The sequence below is a fragment of the Pongo pygmaeus genome, chromosome 12 (assembly GCF_028885625.2).
Source record: "Pongo pygmaeus isolate AG05252 chromosome 12, NHGRI_mPonPyg2-v2.0_pri, whole genome shotgun sequence".
In the NCBI taxonomy this organism is placed as follows: Eukaryota; Metazoa; Chordata; class Mammalia; order Primates; family Hominidae; genus Pongo; species Pongo pygmaeus.
Window position 1 is genome coordinate 47,633,528 of NC_072385.2, and position 12,025 is coordinate 47,645,552.

Sequence of the window (12,025 nt, forward strand, 5' to 3'; positions counted from 1 at the left end):
GCCAAGACTAACAGCTCTGATCAAATCCAAATTCTATCTGTCCATCCTATAATAGTTTTCACTTGGCGGGGCACGGTGGCTCACACCTGTAATCCCAGTACTTTGGGAGGCCGAGGCGAGCGGATCACGAAGTCAGGAGATCGAGACCATCCTGGCTAACACAATGAAACCCCATCTCTACTAAAAATACAAAAAATTAGCTAGGCATGGTGGCACGCACCTGTAGTCCCAGCTACTCAGGAGGCTGAGGCAGCAGAATCACTTAAACCTGGGAGGCAGAGGTTGCAGTGGGCTGAGATTGTGACACTGCATTCCAGCCTGGGCGACAGAGCAAGACTCCGACTCAAAAAAAAAAAAAAATCAGTTTTCACGCAGCCATGAGAGGATTTAAGAGGAACAATCTGATGAAAAGTCTCCCTCTACCTAAGAATTTGACCTTTACAGAGACTAGGCATGACACCAAGAGCAGATAATGAATGTAAAAAATATGGCTTTACAGTTTTTTGTCCAATTCTTCATGGCAAAAATATCACTTAAAAAAATTTAAAGGCCAAATAAGAACTAGCAGAAAACATTTGCAACATGTGCAACAGAAAAGGGCAGAACTTTATTATATATTTCTTAAAGCTCAGTAAGATGAACTAATAAGAAAGGAGTCTGTAAGGCCCAATAACTCAAGAAAAAAATATAAATAATTAACTTTAGAAGTGATCCAAGGCTAGGTGCAGTGGCTCACACCTGTAATGCCTGCACTTCTCAAAGTCCTCAAATTTCTCCAACAGCCTCAAACTCCTGGGCTGAAGGGATCCTCCCACCTCAGCCTCCCAAACAGCTAGGACCACAGGCATGCATGCACCACCGTGCCCAGCTAATTTTTTTTTTTTTAAATAGAGACAGGGTCTCGCTATGTTGCCAGGCTGATTTCAAACTACTGGCCTCAAGGGACCTTGCCACCTTGGCCTCCCGAAGTGCTGGGATTAGAGGCATGAGCCACCATGCCCAGCCCCTCACAATTTAGACATGTTTTCCCCAATAAGCCTGTGTTTATGATTATAATTTTTTAATCATTTTCTTGGTGAAGTAAGATTATTGTTTTCTTATTATACTTACCAACATTTAAAAATTGGCTGGGCGTGGTGGCTCACACCTGTAATCCCAGCACTTTGGGAAGCTGAGGCAGGTGGATCACGAGGTCAGGAGTTCAAGACTGGCCTGGCCAACATGGTGAAACCCCATCTCTACTAAAAATACAAAAATTAGCTGGGTGTGGTGGCAGGCATCTATAATCCCAACTACTCAGGAGGCTAAGGCAGAAGAATCACTTGAACCTGGGGAGCAGAGGTTGCAGTAAACAAAGATCGTTCCACTGCATTCCAGCCTGGGTGACAGTGAGACTCCCTCTGAAAAGAAAATTTCTACAGTATGCACCTATTACTCGTAAAATTTTCTTAAAAACAACTTTTAATTGAAAATAAGGGATGGGCACGGTGGCTCATGCCTGTAATCCCCACACTTTGGGAGGCCGAGGCAGGTGGATCATGAGGTCAGGAGTTCAAGACCAGCTTGGCCAAGATGGTGAAACCCTGTCTCTAAAACTAAAACTACTAAAACTCTACTAAAACCCTGTATCTACAAAAATTAGCCAGGCGCAGTGGCAGGCGCCTGTAATCCCAGCTACTCGGGAGGCTGAAGCAGGAGAATCGCTTGAACCTGGGAGGCAGAAGTTGCAGTGAGCTGAGACTGCGCCACTATGCTCCAGCCTGGGCAACAGACTGAGACTCCATCTCAAAAAAAAAAAGAAAAGAAAATAGGATAACTTTGGTTTTCTGCCTTTCCCATTTCAGGGTTATGAGCACATGGGCAGGAGAAAGTCATTGATCAGCCAGCACAACAAATATCTACACCATTTTAAAAAAAATGCATCTGGCATGTTTCTTACTTGATACTGCAAGGCAACACAGATTCGGTCCCTCATTCCCTGGAAGTTCCAGAGGCCATGAGCCAGAGGCTAGAAAAAGCCTCACCATTTGACAGCAGCCCAGTGAGCAAAGGAATGCTCTGCCTGTTGCAGAACAATTACTCAAGTAGAGTCCTTAGCAAGACTTGGTGTCTGAGGATCATCTGACTATACTCTACAGGAAGGCAGTAATTTCTTTTTTGGGACGGAGGAGTTTCGCTCTTGTTGCCCAGGCTGTAGTGCAGTGACGTGATCTCGGCTCACGGCAACCTCCACCTCCCAGGTTCAAGTGATTCTCCTGCCTCAGCCTCCCGAATAGCTGAGATTACAGGCATGCACCACCAAGCCTGGCTAATTTTGTATTTTTAGTAGAGATGGGGTTTATCCATGTTGGCCAAGCTGGTCTGGAACTCCTGACCTCAGGTGATCCTCCCGCCTTGGCCTCCCAAAGTGCCAGGATTACAGGTATGAGCCACTGCGCCCGGCCAAAGGCAGTAATTTCTTGGCCAGTACACATACTATTTCCTGTCCCTCTCTTTTTTTTTTTTTTCTTGAAACAGAGTCTCACTCTGTTCCCCAGGCTGGAGTGCAGTGGCGCGATCTCAGGTCACTATAACCTCTGCCTCCTGGATTCAACCGATTCTCCCACCTCAGCCTGCCGAATAACTGGGACTATAGGCTTGCACCACCATATCCAGCTAATTTTTGTATTTTTAGTAGAGACAGGGTTTCACCATGTTGGCCAGGCTAGCTCAAACTCCTGACCTCAGGCAATCCACCTGCCTTGGCCTCCCAAAGTGCTGGGATTATAGGGGTGAGCCACTGTGCTCAGCCTTCTGGGTGTCCTTCTCTTCCTCAATGTTCCCGTCTCGATCTTACCTGAAGGACAGCGTTGGCATAATCATTGGCCTTTATGTTATTCAGTCCCACGATACCCGGCAGGTAAGTGGTACCATCATATGCCCGGGACAATTTGGCTTGCTTGTCCAAGTTTGCAATTTGCTGCTTTGTGAAAGTGGGCTTCAACACATACTGCAAAGCAAAAGAAAATGCTAAGTTGTTTAAGAGCTGAGTTCACAAGAAATGTCTGTAACAGTAATTTCTACAAAAATAAAAAACACTTTGGCCATGAACATCCCAGCACACACAGAAAAAGAGTCCCAACCAGTAGGTGTAAAGATTGAAGTAACACAGGGTAGATCCTCTCCCATGGCTAATCTACAAGGGGATCTCTGTGTCTATCCCAAAATCACTGAATCTCAGATCTTTTTGCAGACCTCAGGTCTGGTCAACTCATGAAAACTGACTGCCAGAAACTATACAATACTCAAGTTCCTAAAGGCAGTCTAAGTCTCAGATAGAACCTCCCAGGAGTAGCACATGGACCTAGCTTTGGAGCAGGAGAGTTTCCTCCAATCTGGGTGGGACTGAGGATCTCCATGAGTCCCTGGTACTGGAAGAGCAGGATCAGACTCTTCCCAGTCACAGAGTTACCAGAGTCGTTACGTCACAGACTGGACAGAGATCATCCCAAACTCACTTTGAAACACTGAATTTAGCCCAGTTTCTCCCTCTATAAATACTGACCATAATTTTTTTTTTTTTTTTTTTAGATGGAGTTTCGCTCTTGTTGTCCAGGCTGGAGTGCCATGGCATGATCTCAGCTCACTGCAACCTCCCCCTCCCAGATGCAAGCAATTCTCCCGCCTCTGCCTCCCAAGTAGCTGGGATTACAGGCATGTGCCACCATGCCTGGCTAATTTTGTATTTCTAATAGAAACGGGGTTTCATCATGTTGGTCAGGCTGGTCTCAAACTCCTGACCTCAAATGACCCACCTGCCTCGGCCTCCCAAAGTGCTGGGATTACAGGTGTGGGCCTCCGCACCAAGCCTGTCCATAACTATTTTAATCTCAACAATTAATAATAGGCTTATAAAACTTTTACAAGTAGAAAAAGCAGTATTTCAAAGACTAAATACCACGCTTTCCTTAAAAATAAACAGAGCATGAACAACCTAGGCAACACAGTGAGACTCCATCTCTACAAAAAATTTAAAAAATGTATCTGGGCATGATGGTAAAGCCTACAGTCCTAGCTACTTGGGAGGCTGAGGTAAGAGTATCACTTGAACCCATGAGGTCGAGGCTGCAGTGAGCTGTGATGGCGCCACTGCACTCCAGCCTGGGCAACAAAGTGAGACCCTATCTCAAAAAAAAACCAAAAACAAGAACAGAGCACTTGGCACCATGAATATGCCCCATGTGCTAAAAAGGAAGATAATAATCAAAAGCCCAACACTAATCAAAGCCCAAGAGGACTTTCCATGCTCAGTACAATGAGTGTCTCTTGGTACAGGTCACAAACTAGAGCCCACAGATGAGACATCTGTGGCTGGATGCTCTGGCCACATCGTATGTTAAAAGCAGCCAGGAGCTGGTGGGCAGCTTGGTAAATACTGTCCCTACACTGGGACCAATTCATATCCCTGCTTCAAAGTGTGGAAGAATAATTTCACAAAAACACTTTAAACTCCATCAGAATACACTCATATTTCTTCAGTCCTAGCCCTCAAAGTTACAAGTAGAAATGACAGTTAAGTTACAGACTACAGGCTGCAATTATGAATTCTGACCTTACTCAGTTTCCCCAGTTCTTCCCAAAAAGGAAAGCAGCCTCTCGATGCCTAAAGGGACTGAGATTCTTCCCGGTCCTCAGGTGGGGCAGTCCCTTGGGAGCCCTGGGATGGCTCATTAAAGAATGGACCCCAAACCAACCCTCTTAGACACACACCGTGATATCCTCCAATGAGGAATCAATGATCTCATAGTTGTCTGGAAGGCAGTAAAACTTGAGGGTGTGGAGGTTGAGGAAAACATGGTGGCTAAACTGGACACTGTGAATGTAGGCGTGAGACTTCAAACCTCGGCCTGTAGGGAAGGGTGAAAGGCTGTAATAGAAGGGCAGATACTAGAATGCGCAGATCAGGTTTGCTTTTCCTTTCATTATTTTCTACCGGAACATGTTAATATCCGCAAAAAACAAATATTATGCCATTCATAAAATGAATCCTCCACATGAAGTTCTCTCATAAAAAAATTAGCAAGAAAAACTAGCACATTAGTTATTTCATTCTTTAGATGGCATAAGACATTGATTAGGGAAACAAATTTCACTATTTTTAACATATATATAAAACATATATAACACATATATAACTATATAATACATATAACTATATATTCATATATATAGTTTCCTATATATATGAAACTAGAAATATCTATGCATACATGTGTGCACAAATACACATAAACATAAATACATATCCTATGACAGTCCATCATCACTCAGTCCTGAATTTCCAAATGCCCATATTCAGGACAATGCTGTATCTATGTAACTTTTTTCATGTTGCTACTCCTTTCTACAATCTCTTTCCCTTAACCATTCAAACTCCTATATCCTGCCAATTCAAGTCCCACCTCAATTCCTCCATGAACTCAACATAAACACTCCAGCTAACATTGATTTTTGCACATTTCAACTCCTATTGCACTTATTTTTACTCAGTGCCACAGTCCAGCAGTAATCTTTATGGTCTAACAGAACTCGCTGGTTGTTTTACATGTCAACCTTGACTCCTTATAAGAGCAAAGAATATAGTTTTTATCTCTTTTTTTTGAGACAGGGTCTTGCTATGTTAGCCAGGTGGGTCTTGAACTCTTGGCTTTAAACAATCCTCCTCCTCGGCCTCCCAAAATGCTAGGATTACACGTGTAAACCACTATGCCCGGCTGTTCTTACCTCATTTGAATCCTCCACTATACTACGTACATGGCATCTGCTTGGTGTGAATGAGTTGAAATGATAAATTTTCAGAAAAAAATGGAATAAAAAAAGTCCTTTGAGCTGAAGAATACTCCAAAAAAAAAAAATTGTAGCCTGGGTAACATAAGGCCTTGTCTCCACAAAAAAATAAAATAAAATAATTAGCCAGACAGCAGGGTGCAATGGCTCACATCTATAATCCCAGCACTTTGGGAGGTACAGGCAAGCACACTGCTTGAGCTCAGGAGTTTCTAGACTAGCCTGGGAAACAGAGTACGATCCCATCTTTAAAAAAAATGTGGCCATGTGCGGTGGCTCACGCCTGTAATCTCAGCACTTTGGGAGGCTGAGGAGTGCGGATCACTTAAGGTCAGGAGTTCAAGACCAGCGTGGCCAATATGGTGAAACCCCGTCTCTACTAAAAAATACTGAAATTAGCCGAGTGTGATGGTGCATGCCTGTAATCCCAGCATCCCAGCTACTCGGAAGGCTGAGGCAGGAGAATCGCTTGAACTTGGGAGTCAGAGGCTGCAGTGAGCCAAGATCACGTCACTGCACTGCAGCCTGGGCGACAGAGTGAGACTCCATCTCTTAAAAAAAAAAAATTAGGCCGGGCGTGGTGGCTCACGCCTGTAATCCCAGCACTTTGGGAGGCCAAGACAGGTGGATTACCTGAGGCCAGGAGTTCGAGACCAACCTGGCAAACATGGTGAAACCATGTTTCTACTAAAAATACAAAAATTAGCCAGGCATGGTGGCAGCCGCCTGTAATCTCAGCTACTCCGGAGGCTAAGGCAGGAAAATTGCTTGAACTCAGGAGGCGGAGGATGCAGTGAGCCAACCTGGGCAACAAAGTGGGACTGTCTCAAAATAATTTTAAAAAAGTAAAAATTAAAAAAATACCTATATTAGAGATTCGAGAACCCAGAGTCTTTGAGATTAGTCTTTCATATGACTAGCTCTTTCTCCCTTTCAGATACATCCAGGTTCTGACCAGTCAGAGAACCTCTTATTGGTTTTCTTTTCTTTTCTTTTCTTTTTTTTTTGAGACGGAGTCTCGCTCTGTCACCCAGACTGGAGTGCAGTGGCGCGATCTCGGCTCACTGCAAGCTCCGCCTCCTGGGTTCACGCCATTCTCCTCCCTCAGCCTCCTGAGTAGCTGGGATTACAGGCGCCCGCCACCACGCCTGGATAATTTTTTGTATTTTTGGTAGAGACGGGGTTTCACCGTGTTAGCCAGGGTGGTATTGATCTCCTGACCTCGTGATCCTCCCGCCTCGGCCTCCCAAAGTCCTGGGATTACAGGCGTGAGCCACCGAGCCCGACCTCTTATTGGTTTTCTAAGAATATTTCCATTTCCTGGGAACAAATAGAAATTATTAGATATGATTCCTGAGAACAGCTTACTTTCTTTAAAAAAAAAAAAAAAAAAAAAAAAGTCCCTCTGGAGCAAATCTGCAGCTAGCTCTACACACTTAAGTTTATAATTCCTAACATTCATTTACCTTGAAAGTACTTGCCACACACCAGACAGGCGTAAGCATTGATGTGTGAGAGGGAGATAGAACACAGTTTCTCAAAGTCGAAGTCCAGCACACTCCTAAGGAAACAAAACAGAAAAAAATAAATAGGATGGACATGTAGGAAGGCACTCAAATGAAGCAGTGTTGGCTCTGTGACCCATGATACCACACAACATCCTTCAGAAAACAGTTCACAACCATATATACACCATGGGGGACACTGATTATTCCTCACCTCCACCCACCATGCTCCAAAGCACTGTTGAGGTGTCTCCACCAGACACATAATACCCACGAGCCTCTTTCTCATTAGTGTTTGTAACCAGTTCAGGACTTTCCATTGCAGTCACTTTCTCTAGAGGGAAAGCTGCAAGTCAGACTAAGGTAACAGTACCCCAACAGCATTCTGGAGGTGGAGAGGACATAAAAAGGGTGAATAAATCCTTGCATAAAAGAAAAACATATCACTTAAGCCCAGGAGTTTGTGGCTAGTGAGCTCTGATCCACCACTGCACTCCAGACTGGGATACAGAGTGGGATCCTCTCTTAAAAACAAATAATAATTAATTACAAAATAAAAATGCATTTTTATCCATAAAAACAAATGGAAAGCCTGAAGAATTTCAGAATACCTACAAACAAACCTATTTATTCAAGTGCAAAGTGAGTACTGGGGAGTAAGGAACAAAAACCTTACCTCCACTGAATCCACAAAGAGATTTATTCTCAAATAGTAATTCTTAATTAACTGATAATGATCCCGAAGAGCTATGTTATCTAATTTATTAGAGGCCACTAGACAAAGTGGCTATTGACAATTAAAATACAGCTGTTCCTCAGTAGCCACAGGATACTGGTTCTAGGACCCCTTCAGATACCAAAATCCACAATGTTCAAGCCCCTTACAGCTAGCCCTTTGTATCTTCAGGTTCCATATCCTGATACTGAAGCTAACTGTAATTCAATTAAATAAAATTAAAATTCAGTTCTTCAACTGCAGGAGCCACTGAAGCCACAGGTAGCTCATGCCTACCATAATGAGCAGAGATAGGGTCTCGCTTTTGTCATCCAGGCTGGAGTACAGTGGCGCGATCTCAGCTCACTGCAGCCTCAACCTCCTAGGTTCAAGCAATCCTCCTGCTTCCGCGCCCCAAGAAGCTGGGACTACAGGAGTGCACCACCACACCTGGCTAATTTTTTGTATTTTTTGTAGAACTGAAGTTTTGCCATGTTGCCCAGGATGCTCAAACTCCTGAGCTCAAGCAATCTGCCTGCCTCAGCCTCCCAAAGTGCTGGGATTACAGGCATGAGCCAGAGCACCCGGCCATAGCTTTTTTTTTTTTAAGTTTTTTTAAAAGATGGGTCTCGTTGGCCGGGCGCGGTGGCTCATGCCTGTAATCCCAACACTTTGGGAGGCCAAGGCAGGTGGATCTCCTGAGTTCAGGAGTTCAAGGCCAGCCTGGCCAACATGATGAAACCCCATCTCTTCTAAAAAAATACAAAAATTAGCTGGGTGTGGTGGCGGGCACCTGTAATCCCAGCTACTCAGGAAGCTGAGGCAGGAGAATCACTTGAACCTGGAAGGCGAAGGTTGCAGTGAGCCAAGATCGCGCCACTGCACTCCAGCCTGGGGGACAAAAGTGAAACTCCATCTCAAAAAAAAAAGATGGGTCTCATTATGTTGACCAGGCTGGTCTCAAATTTCTGGCCTCAAGTGATCCTCCTGCCTTGGCCTGCCAAAGGGCTGAGTACAGGCATGGGTCACCACACCCAGCTCTTACAAGAGTAATTATATTATTGTAGAACATTCCCCTACAATATAGGTTGAAAAACATTCTACATGACACCTGGGAATCAGAGAAAAGAATGCTATGAGGTAAACTACCTCAGCTTTCAAACAAATTTCTGTGTTTTTTTTCTGCTGAATCCCAGGCACCCAAAATAGTATCCAGCACATACTAGATACTCCATAAATATTTCAATGTGCTACTGTTATTTTAGGATACTATGCATCCTGTTATCCCAACATACAAATGCAAAATAAGCTAAAAGCTCTTTTAACAACATGTGTTCTGACACTTTAAATCAAAGAATAAAGAGTAACATGGCAAGAAGCACAACTCTCTAGACAGGTTTAAAAAAAGGAAAGTTTGTCAATGTGCTGTTCAATGTACGGTCCAAAAACTTTCTCCATAGATTCCATTGTTCTTGTGCTATCCTCAGCATCTCTGTCCTACTGACCTGTTAATGGTGTCCAGGTATGGGCAGTGGCGGCTCCTCCGGTCCTCAGAATCCACTCGGCCATTCTTTGCTGAAAGGAAAATCATCACAGGCTTTGAAAATGGGAAACCTATACTCAGGGCCAACTAACAGAACAAAAAAAGAAACAGAAATGGGAAAAACTAATCAAGATGAGTTCCTATTGTTTGGGTGGCAACAATATCGAAAAAAAAGTCCACTAGCCGGGCGTGGTAGCTCACGCCTATAATCCCAGCACTTCGGGAAGCCAAGATGGGTAGATCACCTGAGGTCAGGAGTTCAAGACCAGCCTGGCCAACCATGGTGAAACCCCATCTCTACTAAAAATACAAAAATTAGCCAGGCATGGTGGTGGGTGCCTGTAATCCCAGCTACTCAGGAAGTTGAGGCAGGATAATCGCTTGAACCTGGGAGAAGGAGGTTGCAGTGAGCAGAGATCGCACCACTGCACTCCGGCCTGGGCGACAAGAGCAAAACTCCGTCTCAAAAAAAAAAAAAAAAAGAAAAAAGTCCACTAATAGAACAAGCCACAAACTGGGAGCATATATTTGGTATACATAAAATCAACAGAAGATTTGTTTGCATTTTACATAAAGAAATCCCATAAAGCATGAAAAATATGAAATATGTCACAAGCACTAAAATAAACTAATTGTAATACAAATGTACTATATAGTTGTGTTTGGTTTTTGTTTGGTTTTGTTTTTTTTGAGACGGAGTCTCGCTCTGTCCCCCAGGCTGGAGTGCAATGGCGCGACCTCAGGTCACAGCAACCTCTGCCTTCCGGATTCAAGCAATTCTCCTGCCTCAGCCTCCCGAGTAGCTGGGACTACAGGCGCACGCCACCACACCCAGCTAATTTTCATACTTTTAGAAGAGACAGGGTTTCGCCATGTTGGCCAGGCTGGTCTCGAACTCCTGACCTCGCGATCCACCCTCCTCAGCCTCCCTAAGTGCTGGGATTACAGGCGTGAGCCACTGCGCTCGGCCACAAATGTACTACATAGTTTAAAGAGTGGCTGGGTGAGTGGCTCATGCCTGTAATTCCAGCACTCTGGGAGGCAGAGGCAGGCGGCTCACCTGAGGTCAGGAGTTCGAGGCCAGCCTGACCAATATAATAAAACCCCATCTCTACTAAAAATACAAAAATTAGCTGGGCGTGGTGGCATGCGCCTGTAATCCCAGCTACTTGGGAGGCTGAGACAGGAGAATCGCTTGAACCCAGGAGGCAGAGGTTGCAGTGAGCTGAGATCGTGCCATTGCACTCCAGCCTGGACAACAAGAGTGAAACTGTTTCAAAAAAAAAAAAGTAGAAGAATGTACATGTGTATCTATAAATCTATCACTTGTCAAAAACTTGAGTGGGTCTCAGATCTTACCCTACTTGCAAGCTAACAAGTTAGCCTGTCACAGTTTTATGAATGCTGATGGAAAGCATGTGACTACCTGGCCTGAAATAAAGGACAGTTTATTAGAGCAATGACAGTAGCCAGAATATAGCATTGGAGTCAGTTTTCCAAGTGAATTCCCACAAGGCAAAGTGAAAAGACCCCATGCACACAGTGAGCTGCCTTACAGGAGAGGAACCCTGAGCTTAGAGAATCTGAACTATTAACCATTTTTTCAAACGATGTCTCGCTCTGTTGCCTATCCTAGTCTTGAACTCTACCTCATCCTATAGAGTAGCTGCGATTACAGGTGTGAGCCACCACACCCTGCCCCAAATCTTTTATAACGGATTGTACTCTTGTCTCCTCGTTTTGTAGGGAGACACCATTTCTATCTCCCAAGGCTGCTCACTACACGAACATCCCTAACGAGAGTCCAGGAGCAAAGGGAGTCAGGCAATGGTCGCGGTACGTGCACAAACTCAAGAGACTAATGGAGAATTGGCTCTAGACTTTATTCAGCTTAAAAAGTGCTACATAATCCATACTTTAGTGCAGGTGCCTATTGCTCAAGCATTCTGAATATCTTGATTACAGAAATTACAAGACCTTAGATGTAAAAACTGCGCACGGTGGCTCACGCCTGTAATTCCAGCACTTTGGGAGGCCGAGGCGAGTGGAACACTTGAGCCCAGGAGTTCGAGACCAGCCTAGGCAACATAGCGAGACTTGCCTCTATCTTAAAACGCAAAAAAAAAAAAAAAAAATTCTTTTTTAAAATGGAAGGAAGTAACACTGGTAAAATCAGCACTGAGCCCCCACATCAGGCATTCGATAAAGGGAAGCTGCTGTTGTTAACGACTGTTGTAGTTAGAAATACCATACGGTTGGCCAGGCACGGTGGTTCACGCCTGTAATCCCAGCACTTTGGGAGGCCGGGGCGGGCGGATGACGAGGTCAGGAGATCAAGACCATCCTGGCTAACACGGTGAAACCCCCGTCTCTACTAAAAACACAAAAAATTAGCCGGGCGTGGTGGCGGGCGCCTGTAATCCCAGCTACTTGGGA

The 12,025-nt window shown here is 44.5% G+C and overlaps 1 protein-coding gene across 2 annotated transcripts in view; it reads right to left on the reverse strand.

Annotated features, from left to right (window-relative positions):
* The window catches only part of USP39 (ubiquitin specific peptidase 39), a 44,562-nt gene that overhangs the window by 19,266 nt on the left and 13,271 nt on the right, over nt 1-12,025 (reverse strand). For both annotated transcript variants that reach the window (XM_054475390.2, XM_054475388.2), the window contains exons 2-5: nt 9,552-9,621; nt 7,293-7,387; nt 4,750-4,886; nt 2,837-2,989 (exon numbers count right to left, since the gene is read on the reverse strand). Coding sequence is in view for 1 of the 2 variants with exons in the window: in XM_054475388.2 (XP_054331363.1) it covers nt 2,837-2,989; nt 4,750-4,886; nt 7,293-7,387; nt 9,552-9,621 (455 nt within the window). In the remaining variant the exon portion in view is untranslated. The remainder of the gene's footprint in view (nt 1-2,836; nt 2,990-4,749; nt 4,887-7,292; nt 7,388-9,551; nt 9,622-12,025) is intronic.